At 37.7% G+C, this 19,320-nt stretch overlaps 1 protein-coding gene across 1 annotated transcript; it reads left to right on the top strand.

Annotated features, from left to right (window-relative positions):
- The first annotated feature begins 12,601 nt into the window (after positions 1-12,601).
- LOC149065560 (uncharacterized) lies at positions 12,602-16,364 on the top strand. Its single transcript, XM_089254010.1, has 2 exons — positions 12,602-12,703; positions 15,759-16,364. Exons 1-2 carry the CDS (start codon positions 12,602-12,604, stop codon positions 16,362-16,364), a joined length of 708 nt encoding a protein of 235 aa, XP_089110136.1.
- The last annotated feature ends 2,956 nt before the right edge of the window (positions 16,365-19,320 follow it).

The raw sequence follows: 19,320 nt of genomic DNA on the forward strand, positions 1-19,320 counted from the left end.
ACGTTTAAAAAGAAATACGATAAACATGTTGGGGTAGCCGCTGTGGTGGTCGAGTGGTTATAGTGACGGACTCGCGATGCGAGGATCCGGGTTCGAACCCCACAGTGGTGGTCGGCTGAAGTTGATTTTCTGTGGTTCCCAACCAAGGCGCAAATGCGAGCCGATCTCCCCGTTAAAAAGTCTCGCCACAGAGAGCAACAGTCCTACAACGATAAATCATTCAATCATAACACTTCACTCATAGTTAGAAAAAAAAACTGGTGGCAGATGGCAGCACTACACATAACAAGCATTACAGAGAAACAAAAAACTTCACGTCAGGTTTCACTACACGTACACGCACATTCCCGCATGTACCGATTCGTTGGGGGGTTCTGGGGGGGGGGGGTTCATGAGTGGTGTAGCAGTGGTAGGTAGGGCCTCCAAAAAAAATGCTTCGGGGATCCACGATGTTCTTAAGTCAGCCACCTCGTTGGGCAATTTGCCTGTTGTGGCGTTATACGTATATGTAAATCGAGGAGCTATCCATACTTAGAATAAGACAACCATAAGTATTCTTTATGGGCATTGTATAATATTTTATCACGTGTATATATTGTTTATAATTTGTGTTTATTGCATTTTTAATTGGGTTGCTGTATTTTTGAAATATATGACATCCATATTTTTATGGGCATCTTTTTCTCAGCCACCTCGTTGGGCATTTTGCCTGTTGTGGCGTTGTATTTGTATTTGTACGTGCGAATAAACAGTTAACTCTAGCTCAGTAGTTTCCAAACTTTCTTAGACCATGGCCCACCAAAGCATCTCTGGAATCCCGATGATCCCCGTACTGTCGGGTGTACCCCTCGGTCGGTTAAACTTTATAAGGTTCCATAACAACGTCTTTTTTTTTTTCAAATGTGAGAACCTTTCATTTTGCTTCGTCTTTTAAAGTTTAAAAATCACGGGTCTTTGCCCCTCTCCCATTTCTGTCTACTTTAAGTTAGTCAAAAGCAGTGATTCTTAATCAGAGATCCTCGGAGAGACTACAGGGGATTCATTGGCCTCAATGAGAAAACACGCAACTCATTGTTTTTACGTTGCTACACACGGAATATCATTTTTTAAAAGGGTTCGTGGCTTTCATTTTATTGGCTCAGGGGGCCCATGTACTTTATCTTTCATAAATTTTCCGAATTACAGAAAAAATTAAGAACCCTTAGTTAACCCCTTCCACTGAAATAAAAAATAAAAGAAATCAAGAATTTAAAAAATTTGAACTTGTATAAAAAAAATGAAGGCAGTTCGAAAGGTTCCAAGCCTTCATGGAAAAACTCTAATTACCCCCTTGTAAGGCGCTGGCCCCACGTTGGGAATCATCGCTCTAGATGCATATTTCAGCAAAGGTAGTTGAAAATAACAGAAAAAAGAAAGGTAAATACGGTATTTATCTAGTTTGTTTTTTCGCTATTTATGTTTCCACAAAGCAAAAAACTAGAATCCGTTTGTAATGAGAAGTCCGTTATAACGACAGTTTTCCCTCCGATTGCGAACTGTTGTTTTAACGGACGTAACTGCTGTACATATAAATAAACAGGAGGTATTATTTTCGGATCGGCCGCGTAACACGAACCAGAACAAAAGAACACGCAACAAAAATCAAATCAAGGTCTAACAACATCAGATATACACATTAAAACGTATCTTGTAAGCATCCAAACAACTAATGAAAGAAGTCACGGTACTGCAAAGTGTCACTTTCGATTCTTTATATACTAATGGACTCTAACAATAAGAATGTTACATTCTTAGACAGTTCTTAGACACACACAGAGAACGAGAGATGCTTGCATGCATCCGTCAGTCACTTCCAAAGATCTCGAATGTATTTTATTATTATTCTTCTTCTGGCAATGTTCGAATCATTGACTTGCGGTGAGGTTTCGAAAAGCAACTGTGATGCAAATGTGTTTCAAGGGAAGTGAATTTTCTTTCAATTTTTTTTTATATTTTCGATTTGAAAAGTTTTGATGGCCTCTAACGCTTGTGAGAAAAGCGGAATTTTTCGTTGAAGAAGTATTTATCCAGTCTCTCCGGAGACATTTTCTCACAAAAGGAAAGGAAAGCTTTTGTTTCCGTTTCTCGCTTTTCCAACAGAGAACCGAATCAATTCTTCCAGACGCGCATGGTTTGCAACTTTTCATTAGAATGATCGAAAACTTTCTTTTGCTATTCCTCTTTCTGGAGACATGGGTCGCACTTTCTACGTTCGTTTTTTTTTTATTCTTTCGCAACAATTCGGGATTCCTCCTTGAAGAAATAAAACTCGAATTCATTCCCAGATCTTTTCATGGGTTTCTTTCTACAGAGAGGAAAAATTTACATTCTTGGAATCGATCACGCAACACGCTTTCACTGCTGTCAAAAAAAAAAGTTTTTCTTTAATTTTTTTCAAATCCCAATAGATGATTTAAATGAGAATCGTCACGATTCCATTCATCAATATACGCTTATAAAAACATGATCTGAATTAGCATAAACAGGATATAACGAGTTTCCAATGACTTGTGTTGACATACAATAGTGTATATCGTGTATCGAAAAAAAACTATATGTATTGTACACCCACGCTGAGTTGGCCTCTGGCTACGTCATGAAACGTCCCGATGGGCGATTCCATTTATCTTCTTTCGGTAAAAAGGTCGCGGGGAATAGGAGCAGGTTGGTGTTTTCCGTTCGCGTCTTTTGCGCTATTTTTAGCGAGTTTTTTCTTCTTTACCCCATTTCCCCGCCTTGGAAAATGAACCCTCCCTTCGCGCGTCTAGGTCAGAGGCCAACTCAGTATGGGCATACAATACTTAGTGGTGGAATAAAAAAAATTGTGATTCAACTAGAATTTATATCTCAAAAATTGTTGTTTTTTTTTGTTTAACCCTTTATGGTTCACCTAGATAAAAAATATTATTGTACTCGTACAGAGCCGTATTTTGTATCGAAATGACAGTAAAACATGTGTTTTCTAAAATGCCAAACTAATTGAAAAAAAAAATCGTCTAAAACTATTTAATATTGCAAATAATTTAATATTATAAATTTATAATTAATAAAAATTGGAAGAATTGGCATATTTGAATTTCTTTTGCGAAGTGATTCTCAGTAGAAGGGAGATTTTATTATTACTATTATTATTATTATTATTTTGTACAGAAAAAAATAGTTCAGATTTTCGTGGATAGAGGGTGTTGCACGAAAGCAAATCATTAGAAATATGTCAATCAGAGTCCTATAAAATGCAGGGTATACGATTAACAGCTCATTTCTGCATTTTCCTGCGACTGGCGTTCATATGAGGTTTTCATTGTGATGTTGACATTGGTGAAGTTGTTTTACTTCAGCCCCGAATCACCGGTTGAAGCTTTACGAATGTTTCGGGCATAGAAGCGATTGAAGAAAGGTTCAGGTACAATCACTCGAACCGAACTGGTTTCCCTGGCCGTTTTATTTGAACCTAAAAATTCGAACTAAATTTTTTTTGGTCCGCAGATATATTAATTCCTTCAATTTTATTAATATTTAAACTATTTGTGAATTTTTGGTTCACCCTGTATATCCAAATAATTATACACTGGACCATAAGAGGTTAAGTTTTTCCAATTTTTTTGTTATGTTTTTTTTAGTTTCATTAAAATACAATTTATACGATTAATAATGTCATATATATTGGTATGTGAAAATTATTTTCTTGTACTCTAAGGTGTTGACAGTAATCTAGATGGTGTAAGGCGAAGATTATTTAGAGTATTTATTGCGCGTTCGGGTTCGGTCATCGCTCACAAACCTACTTTGATCGCCATCGTAGCTATTATGTTGGTATTGCTGACAACCTCATCAATAATATACACTTAATGATGTATGACATTACATTACACCCACGATGGTAAGTCTATAATTACAGTAGTTGTAAGTGATAACGCTTTCGAAACTTACGGGTTGTATATTTAGGGTGCATTTTATCACGTGAAATCGACAAGGGACTGTGGAAATTGCTATCTTCTTAGGTTTCTAGCGAGATTTACTCGTTGTGGATATGGTGAACCGCGATGGATGCTTTCTTGTAATGAGAATTTTGAAGATTTCCAAATTTAACACGGAATCAAAATGAAGCACTTCATGATGTAAATTTGGTAATTTAATTAATAATAACATGATCGGATGTATCGAGAAGCTGTCCATAAACTTAGATGAAGACAACCATAATTTTTATGGGCAGTGTATTATATTTTTCTCCTGGTTTTTGGATTTTTTTTATGATAATTGCTTTTATTTTGGGTTTCTGTATTTTAGATATATTCGACAAGGCTTGTTTTATTATATGACACTTGGAACTGAAAATGCGTCCACTTCAGTGTTGCGTTTTTACATGCAAGTAAATCGTGTTTGGAATATTACAGTCGAATTCCGTTGTAACGCATACCGTTATAGCGAAGATCTCGTTTTAACGAACACTTTTCTAATCCCTCAAATAAGTTTACATAGGAATAATGCAAACAACCTGAAGTTCCTTTATAACGAAATTTCGTTATAACGAAGTGATTTCTCCGGTGTCTTGGAGTTCGTTATAATGGGATTCGACTGTACATGAATTTCGCTTAAAATTTGACATAAAAATGACTTTTGACAGAAAATGACACAGGTAGTCCAAAATTTATTATCGTTTTCATCATTTTGGCACGTTTTTCTATCAAAGAATATTATTAAAGTTTACTCTAGTACCATTTTATAGAAAAGTAAACGTGGTCGGATACCTTAAAAGCATTTTTCATTTTTTTCTAAGGGGCCGTTCAAATATTACGTCAGCAAATTTTTAGCATTTTGTCCCCCTCCGCCCTTGTCAGCAAAATTTCGTCAGCACTGCCTCCTATCCCTAACGCATATTGGTGGAATCAGAAACGTACGTAGGGGAGGAGCATAGGGGACTCGTACGCCTACCCCTCCCCCAGACGAAATATGTAAAAAAATGTAAAAAAATTAAAATTTCGAAAGACAATTTATAATTTATAATCGATTTCTGTTAATTTCAGTGCTATTTGAAGGGTGAGAACTCAAAATTTCTCTTTAAGAAATTCATTGCGACCCACCCTTTAAGCCATATACGATAAACCCTTGATCCGCGGACCAAATGTGGCCCTGGAGGTTATCTGATATGGCCCCCTCAAACCCAATTTTGTAAAAATGAACTAGGCGGTACATTTACAGATCGCTTAAATGACCCGTGGCACAATTCCAGAGCATTTAAGAGGCCCGTGGCACAATTCCAGAGCATTTAAGAGGCCCGTGGCACAATTCCAGAGCATTTAAGAGGCCCGTGGCACAATTCCAGAGCATTTAAGAGGCCCGTGGCACAATTCCAGAGCATTCAAGAGGCCCGTGGCACATTTTCAGATCACTGAAGTAGGATCGTGGCACATTTTCAGATCACTGAAGTAGGATCGTGGCACATTTTCAGATCACCGAAGTAGGCTCGTGGCACATTCAAAGATCACTTAAGTAACCCGCGACACAGTTCCAGAACACTTAAACGATCCGTAGCACATTTAGAGATCCCTTGTGTGACATGTGGCACAATTTTAGAGCACTTAAGTGGCCCCCCAGTGCGGTTCTACATCACTCAAGTTTCCCCTGGAACATTACCAGATTACTTAAGTGATCCGCGGCATAATTCTGTGGTGTTAGGTCAGAACATGATAACTCCAAAATCACATTTTTGAGATATAAGCATTTTCATTGTCATTTAAAAATCAGAAATAATGCATACACACACATACAAATAAAAAATATCATACATCAGCATGTTGTTTAGCCGCACACACGTATTTGTGCATTTACCCCACTTATAATTAGTTATAATTAGCAAGACTTACTTTTAGATCAAAAAGCCATTTTTTGGAGATATCATGTTCTGACCAAACACCACAGAATTACGGATCACTTGAGTGATGCGTTGCACAGTTCCAGAGCACTTGAGCGGCCCAGAAACATTTCCTGAGCACTTCAAGGATCCGTGAAACATTTAGAGATCGCTGAAGCGGCTCTGTAAGGGAATTTATCATTAGGGAGAAGAATGTTAGTTCAGGTACCCACAAACTAGCGAAAGATTTTTCTCGTTTTTGGCGCATCGAGTAAGATGCCATTAAGAATATTTCATATCTCCATAAAGGGTGGTTGATGACTTAAGCATAATCCAAACCTCCCCCTCCCCCTTGTCATCAAAACTTAGCAAATCGGAAACATCCCATCGATGCTGACGTAATACTTGAATGACCCCTAACAACAACCTCGTTGGGCATTTTGCTACTTTCAATGAATTAGTTTCCCTGCTTTGTTAAATATCCATATTTTCACCTTTTTTTTTCAAGTTCACCTTAATTATAGGAAAAACGAGAAGGAGAAGCAACATAATAGCCTTTTAAGCAGATTAATAGAAAATGACCTCGCAATTAAATGCAAAAACTCTGTTCTCGTAAGGTCATCTGGATACTTTCATAAATACCATTAATTTCAACTGTTGACTGTCATCCCCGTATTCTATGGGGAAATCCTCAACTGAAGTGTTGATAGTCACAAAGAGAGAACAAATTTCATTTGTTGTTCCTGAAATATTTATTTTAGCACCTGGATCATGTAATAAAAATAATAGTACCGCAAACATAAACAAAATATGTAATAGAAAAGGCTTTTGAAAACATGACATACTTGACACACAAACTCATTTATAATATACCTGATAAATTATTCCCCCATTCACTGAATATTTGAAAACTTATACAGTATGATCTTCATAATTTCTATGCAGACAAACAACATGATTGCACGCATGTCGATAGAGAGAACGTCTCACTATATATATAATTCGGGATTATAAACCCATCGGAATAGTATTCTAACATGACTATCATCTCACAGGGAACTTAATCATCTAATATTCCTGAAAACCTCACGAAGCTGTTCGATACTATTAAACATAAATCCTCAGATAAGAAACGAATACACGAAAACAAACGACCATTTTGAATATTTCATTTAGTAAATATCCTCAAAAGAATAAATTTCATTGATGAAAGAAACCTAAAAAAAAACAAAAAACATTCAGTAAAACAAATTCATTCATATCCTAAAAAAAAAAAAAAAGAAATAAAACCAAAAAAAGAAATTTTTTCAATTTTCTTCTCCCTTCTTAAAAAAACATCTATAAAATAATTTTTAGAAAAAAATATAAAAATTCACATTTTTGAGATTCGGAAAAATATTTAAAAAAAATGGGTGGGGGGGGGGGGGAATTCGCGAGCCTGAAGCTCTTTTTCACTAATCTCTCTGAGAGAAAATCGGAAATGAAAATAACAAATATAAATCGGTAAAAAGGAAGGTTAAATGTACGAATCGCGGTGTTTACTCACCATCTTAAACATTGAATCGCCAAACACTTTGCTGTTTCTGTGATTCCAAAAAAAAGAAATTGGAAATAAAATAAAGTGAAAAAAAAAAAACATGGTGAACAATCAATTCGTGTGTCAACGGCGTTTTAATTCCGAAAATTTTCTCGCAAATCGAATTTCCTCTTCCATTTAATGCGGGAATGCAATTTACAAAGTTTTCTCTTTCTTTCTTCATTTTAGAAATTCATTGGAGTCCCGAGGCGTATTTTATATGTTACGTTTTCCAAATTGATGCGTATGCCATAAATTAAAAGAAATTTATATATATCGACTCTCCGGTTTATCGAGTAAGTAAATTTTGTAGCAACGTGTGTGAGGTTAGTTTTTCACAGATGCTAATGGGATTTTATCTTGTTTATTTCTTGTTATTCTTCGGTAAATTATTATGTGAGTTGACTTCGGTCTGTATCGATAAAGTCTTGGGAGTTCCGTTTTTTTCAGGAAGTAATGATTATGTGATTATGACCACAATGGCGACTTTTTTTTTTTTCGAGTTTTCGTTCAAGTATTAAGATGGCTGTGATAACTGTGGCAACGGTTTGTTGGCTTGGTAGAGGATGTTAGGTTGATTTGTATCATAAGAATTAGTGAAATGCGAACTGACGATAAAATACACATATCAGCTGGAAGTAACTGGAATGGGTCTGAAGGTTAAGATTTCATTGTTCTTCAAACAGGTGTACAAGCTGTCTCAGAAAGGACTCCTCAAGTTTGAAATGACATAACGTGGGGACAGTGATAGATAAAACATGAAACAAGTAGTTTCAATGGGCATGCGTGGAATTTCAATTACGCTTGGTTTGGGGACCGTCGTGAGATTGATTAGTTTCACCCAACGGTTGGTTAGTTCCATGCTCTTCCGTGTGGGTAGGACTTCAGCTTGGTGCTGCCGTTATGCAGTGCTAAGCCCTATAGGTTCAAGGTTATAGATTTGTATTTATAGCATGAAACCCCACGCCAGACATTAATAGAGTGGCTCCAATGGCACTCGACTCGGGGATTTTTCCCGTTTCGCCCTGCTAGTTTCTCGTACTGAGCAGGAATGTAGCTTCAGATTTACTAAATATCCCGTATACCCCTTAAAGATGGGTCGGGGTGCATCACTGAGATTTAGCCATTGAAATTACGCTGGTTTGTGAAATTAATTACAACGTTGGCTAATAGACGACACTACAGCACATTGTAGCACCCATTTAAACAATGGGGATATTGCCCTTCACAAACATGGATCAAATCACAAAACAATATATTCGAAATGGTCGCCTTGCTTAGCAGTGACATGGAAAAAGTGTATGAGGCATTTTTCCTTTATGAACAGACACTCTAATGCTGCAATACACTGCTACAAAATTTTACCCTTCAGATGAGGTCTGACTGTTTATGGTGGCTCCCTGTTCGAGGAGCTCAATAAGCAGTACATTGCCAGTCAAAAGTTACCTTCCCCTTTTTTGGTCAAGCTTTAAATTCCTTTGTACTTGGTGATACTATGCATGAAGTGATGAGCAGACCGAGTGGCCAGCATGCACTTGCTACTTTTGATCAAAGATTTCTTTCCCAACATGTAGAGTCATGTGAATATAGAGCACACGTAGCATCACCAACAACAAAAAAACAAGACATTTTAAAATACGGTTAACATTAGAATAACACTCTCTTTCTCTCACACACAATCAAACGCATTCTCTTGTGTTGGCCTTGTGGTCCAACAATATTGTAAAAAAATAATAATAAATGAAACGGTCACTTTGCAGGGATTTTTCGACTGTCGGAGACGGTGAAACGCTGAATTACCAAAAGAAATATACAGTTATGATAGATGAAACGTCGAAACTTTATCGGATGTCAGTGAATAAAACAGATGAAATGCTTGAACTTGACAAATGAACCTAATCATTGGAGATAATGAGAGAACAAGTAGGACAGCATTTGTCAACCCTAATGTCCCTTGAGAGAGAGTTTCTGAGTTTTAATTTTTGAGATATCATTCTGTATTGCAACACAAATTTTGATTTTTTTCTAAAACGCAATTCATTATTCCAGTATACAGTTTGATCCTTCAGTAACAAATCAGTCAAAATATGTAAATATTGGTTCCTCAATATGATACGAACTTTCTTAAACATAGTTTGACGAACCTTTAGATTAAAGCTGGAATGTCTAAGGACTTCAATGTACGAAAGCCACCAACTAGATTTTTTCGGTTTTTCAAGGGTTCTGCCTATGAACCCTGAAAGCTCGTTCATTCTCGCAACTCAAAGTTTTTCATTGCTTCGATCGATATTATGAACAAAAAATTCTATATCAGAAAATATTCTATAAAGATTTACGCTAAGAATGAATCATTTTCTTCAGTTAGTCTTTACTTCTCACCGTACTTTCAAAAACCCTCTTTTCAAAAAACACGTTCACTTTTTTTAGTAGAAGTATTTTAACAGAAGAAGTAATCAAATGTATTCTCAATAGAATGCATTTCCTCTTTTTGAAATCCGAGCAAATCGAATTGTGATCAGATCCAAAGTGAACTTTCGACGAAAGATTTTCTTCGCGAAATTTCTAACTCTATAGGGACCACTCAAATAGTTCTTCGTCAAGTCCATAGAATGAAACAGATTTTGTTCTTCTTTAAAAAGACTAAATCGTTGAGTCCTTTTCTTCACCGTGTCTTTCATGCCTCTGTAAATTCTAAAGTATTATGGACGATAGTGGATCAACTCTATTAAAAAGTGACTATTACTCCTAGTAGACTGCTCGAGTTCTTCCAAAATCTTCACAACAGGGATTCGTTTGAAACATTAATATTGACATATCTCTTTTGGTAATTTGCCTGTTGTAACCTTTACTTTTGTACGGTATTTGTATTTTATCAGCAAGAAGAAGCAGGAACTCTACTGACGCGGGAATAATTGAAAATCTTGGCGAGAATACTCACGGATTTGGGACCGCGACTAGAGTTACTACAACTCATCTGTTTGGCGCTTGGAGCTAGTTACCATTTTGTTCTTTTTAGGCAACATGGCCATTTTATACTTTCTTTAATGGACCTGTAAAACCGTGATTTTTAAACTACGGGGATATTCGTATACCACTTTCTTAAATGCCATCCATCCTAATATGTAGTTACATTCTAGAATGAATTGATGTCGATTTACATTTTTTCACTCAATAAATATCATTTCGTATACAACGAGACTATATCTCATTAAATTTAATAAAACTAAATCTTTATTTTCGGGTAAAGAACCTACAAAAAAAACCCTGTTACCATAAAATAAAATACGTTGCCATTAAATAAACGCAAATTAATGAAACTTGCTTTGGCGAAACTTTACACCCCCCCCCCCAACTCCCCAAAAAAAAAATTTCTAAGATCAAAGTGAGTTTAAAGCAAAAGTCTATCCTCCTCTGAAGGGTAAAACTTTGTAACTATGATGCTACTACATACTGCTAGTGCGATATTTCACTGGGAAAAAGTAATTTTCTTCGCATACCACGAGGCTCAAAAGATGCGTGAACCGGATAAACTGAATCTGTGGACTCGATAAATAAACAAAAACATGTCATAATGATAAAATGGTTGTTAGAAAGAAACTAAACAAGAATAAATAAATAAAAAATACGAAAGGAAAAAGTGAAGAGTAACAAAAAACAAGCGTTGTATTTTAATTATAGCCAATTCTGGCCGGAGCCAACGTCTTTCACACACAACGCTAATAACGTCTTGCAAAGTCCTAAGCTAGCTTAAACTTCAAAGAGACTAAGGTCTCCCTCGATAGTTAAAGACGAACTCTCTTAATTAAGAATCGGACGGAAGCTGTAATCCACGGAACTCTTCTTTTTTTTTTTCCTTTCTTTTCCCACGTTTATTTATTTACTTTCTTTTCGAAGACCAAAAATTAATGATCTTGTTAAACTGCGAGCATCGCAAGGGGACCATCGACAAAAAACAAAGAGATACATAGTAACCCGTAAACCTATGTCCTTGAATTCGCAACAGATGCTGTTTTAACGGCACAGGTAACAATAAGTATGTATACAGATTAAAAAAAAACAACGAAATCGCGTTTTGAGTTTTCGAATGATATACAGGATGACTCAGAATACACGGGCATAATGTCGAGAAGCGATAGAACGCATCTGAATAAGCAGTTTTTGTCACACAATGGGCGGTCGTAACGCAAGCGGTAACCCGCTAGACGGCGGCGTTGTCATTGAACGCATAAAGCACAGATTTTATTTCTATTGTGGATTGCAGAAGGGATGAAAAGGCGGACATGCATTTCATATATGTTGCTTCAGACGGGAGCCCTCTGGAATCCCAAAAGACACGGTACAAAGATTGTACCGGGAGTATTTTCCGCAAGACGCGTGGTGTGCGGATGGAAAAACCTTTGAGCAATTACACAAGTTTCTGTCAAAACGGCTTCCTGTTGCATCCTCACACTCATGGTGCTCCTACATGCCACTGACAAAGAAGGTAGAGTCTTTGAGCTTCCAGAGCCTTCTCGTCCACAGCATACACGAAATGCATGTTCGCCGTTCCATTCCTTCTGCAATTCACAATGGAAATGAAGTGGGGGAAAAAAACACTTTATGCACTAGATTTCAGCGTCGTCTTGCAGCTCACCGCTTACGTTACGACCATGAATTAATTGTGTTACGACAATCGTGCATCTACCAATTTCAATTGTTTACCCTGTCAGAATACACGTGCGCATGCGTGACATACTATCATCTGTTCGGAGAGTTCAGCAAATATCAAACATCGGACCGTTAGCCGGTATAGATACATGTTGCATGAAAACCCTAGGCTTTCCTCTGTGAGATTATTTTTTACGGTATTTGAATATGCAATGTGAGTGTGTACATGAATTAATGCTCCCAATTTTTTAGGATGACACCGGGCGTAAATTAACTGTGAATGTCGACCACTAACGTAAACTTTTGCAGCTTTCCTCGTCCGAGCATCGTGGGCAAAAGACCACAACTAGCTACCATTCTTTTTCCAAGAAAGACAGTATAAACAGATTTTATCAAATCGTCCAATTTCTTGCTTCAGTGATAACTTGGTCATTCCTATCTAGAATTAACAGATTCTGACAGAGCTTCCACTCGTCTTACTTGAAAGAATGACTACCGAGAATACGAGTTATTTCACAGGAGATGTTGAAATGGGTCCTGAAAGCCTTACCACATTACCTCAAGTCCAAGCAGAAGCACATTCAGAAAACGTTACTTAAAAGGTGCGTTGATGCCTATATTGCCTATAATATAAATATAGGTTGAGAGAGAGAGATATGATTCATAAATATAAAGTTTTTTCAGGTCTTCTAAACGAGTGACACTTGAAGACACAGTGCAAAACTGTGATCCGTTAGGTAGATATACTCATGAAATTTGTGTACTGCTGCTGGGGGAAGTGATATAAGCAATAGCAAGTGTAACGTGACTGGTCTGACAAAATGACAGCATCTGCAGATGAGAAGTCATTGTGAGTTCTTGAATTGACAAAAATGAATATCCAATTTGTTTGGTGTTAAATCATCGGATGATGCCACAGTTGCAAGACGACAGGAACAACTTTATTCACCGCCTGGCAGTCGAGTAGTTGGAGAGCTAGAATCTGACTGTGCAGGTCTCGGTTCGAATCCCGTTTCGGGCATAGATATGTTCACTAACACAAATTCCTTGAACAGATCATGCAGATCTCTTGGAAATATGTGAGGATAACATTAAAAAAAAGGCGATGCCATTTTTCACTGACTAGTCACGTGACTTGCGCACTATCACCAGCGTCTCTTCTCTTCGAGGTAACGGGAAACAAACTTTATGAATACATCTACCCGACGGATCGCAGTTGTGATCCATGTCTTCAAGTGTAACTATTTTACAGCATCCGGAGAAACTATATTTCTTCATATACCACCCTGTATTTTATTAATTGCCTATGTGTGCCCACTTTCCTCCTTAACCATATATGCACTCACCGCATTTCCGTTGTAACTTGAAATCGATAAATACAGCACAATGCATTCGTCATCTTTAAAAATGTAGACTATCTGTAGATGCAATTTTGATCGTATTCTCCTGTAAAGACAATTTTGTTACAATGTTTATAATTTTTGATATCAAGAGTCATTAACTAATATCGTGGTAATCCAGAGCATTCTGGGCAAGCTCATTTTTTCCTCTCTCGTATGTAGCCGACAATTCTATTCAATCGTAAATCTTCTACGACTGATATCCAGTTCTTCGGATATGTCTGTATGAGTCCGGGAAAAATAACTCTTCATATTTTTTTTTTTTTTTTTTTGCCATTCTGATATAGCCTCCGGGAAGCACTACCTGCCATTACATCCTCACTGCCTTAGGGAGATCGTTGCCCTTTCTTGTACTAAGCTGATAACTACCGTAGAAACCGTTTTCTCACTCTCTTCTGCAACTTCTTTTTTCCTCTCTCTCCTTTGCTTAGAGGGGATAGAAAGCCTTGCCAAGATAGATAAGTCAGTCGACTTCTTCTTGTTCATCGGGCCAAGTTCTGAAGAGCGATGGGAATACAAAAAAAATACAGATACCCGTTTTACATCGTGAGAGGAGCGAAAAATATCTAGGATAAATAAGGCATTAAATTATTGAGAAATATCTATGTACTTGGTTATTTGAAATTACGGGACGTATCCAGAGATGCTGTTCCAACGGGCTGAAGAAGATCCAACATTTAAATAGATAAGTAAATAATTAAAGTTTTAAGGGGGGCCATGATCGTAGTGGTACTAAATTTATACCAAATACGACAAAACATATCACATAATACCGTCAAGCTCGGTAATAGCGACCTTAATTGCAGTGACACCTCTGCCTTAACAGTTGGCGATTCCGGCTGATTCCTGTAGAGCAGTGGTTTTCAAACTTATGTTACCGACGGCTCCCTTGCCCAATTCATGTTTCGCTGCGGCTCCCCAAAATAGATTAGTAGATATTTTCACTTATACAAACACTACTTCAAAGCACAAATAGGCACACAAATCAATATCTGCAGCTCGCCGCGACACTTATTATTTGGTAATAACAGGCATCCTAACAAAGGTTGGCGACGCCCCTAGCAGCCGCGACGCACACTTCGAGAAACACTGCCGTAGCTTATGAGAATAAATAGCTTATAAAGTCGATACAATGCAATGACGTCGAATGTAACGTTGCTTTTGCTTCCGTTTTGATGGCTTTTCCTCAAGAAATTTCAGAAATTATAGAGCTGTTCACATCATGGAATATTTGTTGTCTGTTATTCAACGGATACCTTACGATGAAAAAAAAATTTTGTGCAGGTTTGATAGCTCACTGATAATACTAGTAAACGGGAGTGGAACGTACAACCCTTATGTTCTCATAATTTTGCCCTCCCCGAATTTTGTTTTTTAAATGCCCCGTTTTTCTGTTTTTCCAACGAAGCTTATTTTAATTTATAATCTTTACTTAAATCGGGACGAAAATTATTCACATCATTTAGAAATATATTATAATGAATATGTATAAATAGAAGTATAAATCGATTCATAAATCCTAAATTCATCACACATATCTGCCAAGTCCGACCTTCTTCTCCTTGAATACATTTTAATTCAATGCAGACTTGCTCTCTATCACTTTATTTACCGCCAAGGGCTATTTATAATTCAGTATTGGGAATTTCGATGAGACAACTGGCATCATTTTTAGCGAGAATTGGCGATTTCCCGTCTTTATGATTCTAATTTCCCGCGTTTAACGATAAAATTAGAAACTTTCTTTTAACCCCCTTTACGATCAGGGATGTAATATTGCGTCCCAATGCCAGTGGAATAAATTAAATCCAGCTGATTGTTTCTTTAACCTCTTTTTTCCTCATTGCGAAGCTTATTGTAAGCCTATGAAACAAAATTGTGTGTAAATAGTTGATAAGGTTTTCGCGGCCATCATTTGATAAAAATTGTTTTTTCGGGTTCGAAGACCGTCGTCTGTTTGAGTTAGTTCTCAACGTTTCCCCAACACTAGTGGTTGCATCATCAGGAGAATAGATAAACTGGATCAAAGTCAAGTTTTCCGGAGTCTCGGGTTGTATTTATGCACATAAGTGGCTTGAACTACACTATTGTTTTGCGATTGGTCAGTTGATTCTATGGCCGGCAGCGTATTGAAAACAAAGGTTTGCCGAAAATACATAAAGAACTGGTTCCGTTGCGGCCGATTGTGAGTTCCATTGGATCTCCCACCTACAATCTAGCCAAGGTGTTAACCACCATCTTGCAGCCGCACATAGGAAAAACAAGCACATTTGTGAAAGATTCTGGTCACTTCGTCGAAAAAATAAGAAATATCAACTTGCAACCTGATGATATACTGGTGAGCTTCGACATCGTATCATTGTTCACCAAAGTGCCACTGAAAGATGTCTTAGCACTACTTGATGAAATATTCCAAAAAGATATAGTAGGCCTTTTCCAGCTTTGCCTTACTACAACCTATTTCACCTGGAACAACATCATCTATGAACAGACGGATGGAGTAGCTATGGGAAGCCCCTTGAGCCCGGTAGTTGCCAACTTCTTTATGGAAAAATTTGAGGAGCAGGCAGTAACAACAGCGCCTCTCAAACCAACAATTTGGCTCCGCTACGTTGACGATACATTCGTTGTTTGGGGGCATGGTGAAGACAATCTTCACCGATTCTTGGACCATCTCAACGGAATTCACGAGAACATCAAGTTCACTATGGAAATAGAGAAAGAAGGACAGCTCCCGTTCTTGGACGTTCTGGTCAGCCGTCAAGGTCAACGTTTAGGCCACAGCATCTATCGCAAGCCTACTCACACCAACAGATATGTTCATAAGCTCTCCAATCATCATCCTCACTAAAAACGAGGCGTACTGAAAACCTTGATCGAGAGGGCAAGAAGACTATGTGAAGGAAAAGATCTAGGTAAAGAGATTGAGCACTTAAAATCAGTTTTCCGCTCTAATGGGTACACAAAAGACGACATCAAAAAAGCCTTACGCTCCATCAAGGAATCACCAACGGAAAATGAGGAGTCACAATCGATTGGAAAAGCTGTGCTGCCTTTTATCCCCGGAGTGACGGCAATAATCAGCAAGGTCATGAAAAAACATCATATAAAGACCATTTTCAAACCAACCAGAAAAATATGTGAAATGCTGCGATCAGCAAAAGACCACCGTGACCCTCTATCAACATCGGGGATCTACCGAATACCGTGCACCTGTGGTCAGGTATATATTGGAACCACAAAAAGATCTGTGGCCACGAGAATAAAAGAGCACGAACGATGCTGCAGAATGGGCCAAACAGAAAAGTCGGCGGTGGCAGAGCATGCGCTTTACGACAACCACAGTGTACAGTTCAGCAAAACACAGGTAATAGTTAATGTTAACCACTTCTTCCCACGAATCTACAGAGAGGCTATTGAAATATACTAGCACAAAAACAGCTATAATAGAAAAGAAACTTTGAAATTGAGCATATCCTGGACACCAGCTCTCAGAAGAACAAGAACCTTCCCCTTCAAGATCCAGCAACAGAATGACGACAACAGCCAATCAGATAACTCCACATCTCTCAGCCAATCAGGTTCTACCAGCATAACAACTGTTTTCAATACGCTACCGGCCGAATCAACTGACCAATCGCAAAACAATAGGTGTAGTTCAAGCCACTTATGTGCATAAATACAACCTGAGACTCCGGAAAACTTGACTTTGATCCAGTTTATCTATTCTCCTGATGATGCCAACCACTAGTGTCGGGGAAACGTTGAGAACTAACTCAAACAGACGACGGTCTTCGAACCCGAAAAAACAATTTTTATCAAAATTGTGTGTGTGTGTGTTTCCCCCACTTTATTCTTCTCAGCTTCCCCCTCCTCATTCTGCACGGCATCCCTCCCATATATAATGCATCTTTTTCAGAACTATTAATTCTATTACACTCATGGCAGGGAGAAACAGAACACGTAGGTGAGGGCGAAAAAGCAAGGTACTGTACATCCCTTATCTTTCTGTAACTCTCTTATCTAATTATCTACTGTCTGTACTATATTCTTTCCCTCTACTGCTTTCTTTTCTTACGTGCGAACAAGGTTACCATATTTATCGCCTATACGTCTGATACGGATCATTCAAATTTATCGCCAAAAGCTTGCACGCGATCGCGTTAAAACCAGTTTTCCTTGGTGAAAAGGGTTTATTGGCATCTACTAGAGTGAAGCCACAGGTCAATGGGCGCCAAAAGGTTACAGTATATAAATTCAAGCAATCATACTATTCCGGTTGGTTAACAAAACCTAACTACTAAGTATGTGAGCAATGATTAAACGCCAGGGTCTCTGCCACCGGACTTATCCCGTTGCCGAGATCTCTTTACAGCCCAGCTTCGTGGCAGAGTCTGGAACAAAGTGAGTGCACCTAACAGTCTGAGTGTGTAGCTAGTGTTGTGTATGATATTTCAGTGCTGCCATCTATACTTCAAATTGTGAGTGAAGTGTAATGATTGAATATTTGTAACGTTGTAGGCCTGTTGCTCTCTGTGGCGAGACTTTTTCAACGGGGAGATCGGCTCGCATTCGCGCCTTGAAGTTGGGAACCACAGAAAACCAACTTCAGCCGACCACCACTGTAGGGTTCGAACCCGGATCCTCGCATCGCGAGTCCGTGAGCAAAACATTAGCATGTTAAAAGTGTGGTTGAGTATGAAAAAATAGAAGTTAGACCTAGTTTAGGGGAATGAATAAATTAAATTAAACTTGGAAACAAAAAAAAATCACGATTTTATTAACACGGATAAGTATTTTCGATGGTTTCATAAGAAAGGGAAAAAAACATTTTCTAACTGTAAAAAATGATAATAATGGCGTACACGCGTAATGTGTAAACGCAGGAATTTTGTATGTTTACGTAGCACTAAGGTAGTTGTTAATTCTATTAACCTTGCTTTAGAAACGTTTGTTTTAGGTAAACGAACACTCTCTCTCTCTTAATTGTCTTAAAACACGGAATTCTCCCTTTATAGATCATGCCATCTCTCTCTCTCCTGTTAAGGATAATGAAGAACAGGTGCAAACTTCGCAAGCAACCATGTTAAGGAGTAGAAGGTTCTCCGGCTAAGAATATGGTCAAAGCCAAGCTACGCATTAGCATTAAAACATACAGAAAGAATTGATTCTTCGATCGTGGAATTTTATCTCCGTTTCAGGTTCGTTATAAAAATTATTAAAAAAGAATAGTTTAGGCAATATGTTCAGGCAATTCCAGATACAATTAAGCCATGTTGGGACACACGTTAAAAAATTCATTTCATATTCGTGTTTATACAGTGTTTCTTTCTAATATCTTGAGGATGAAGAAGGCAATTTATCTCAATCACTCTATTGATATGAACGATATGAACATGAATTTTGGGTTAACTAAGGTGCCTGATGGTAATATGACCATATTGGTAATATGGCAGATTTTATCTCAATTTTTTTTTAATATTTCTAACGGAATTTGAAATTCTGTACTCTTCCGCTGTGTAGCCTCTCAGGTTCCATTACTCCACAACTTCAGTTCGTAAACCACGACACGTGCAGTTTTTAATGCTTCTTTTCAACTATATTCATCGCAATTTCACACTGTACAAAATTCTGTCTGTCATAAATTTTAAAGGTTGGTTTTATGGCCAGGTATGCTATATTCACTGAGCATGTGTGATATCAAATGTTTCTTGTCAGAAATTTCACGTGACTGGTATCTAATTCCTCCCCACTCCAATTCCTATTCATTAAGAAGGAACAAAAAGGGATTCATCTGTCTGAAAAAT

The sequence above is a fragment of the Pholcus phalangioides genome, unplaced genomic scaffold (genome assembly GCF_987345545.1).
Source record: "Pholcus phalangioides strain wild (caught in Gottingen) unplaced genomic scaffold, Ppha-v1.0 ptg000039l_1, whole genome shotgun sequence".
In the NCBI taxonomy this organism is placed as follows: domain Eukaryota; kingdom Metazoa; phylum Arthropoda; class Arachnida; order Araneae; family Pholcidae; genus Pholcus; species Pholcus phalangioides.

Excerpts from the sequence above, each read along its gene's own strand:
- LOC149065560 (XM_089254010.1), top strand. The coding sequence starts at position 12,602 with ATGACTACCGAGAATACGAGTTATTTCACAGGAGATGTTGAAATGGGT. Across the intron at positions 12,704-15,758 it reads CAGAAGCACATTCAGAAAAC|CCGCACATAGGAAAAACAAG; the intron begins GTTACTTAAAAG and ends ACCATCTTGCAG.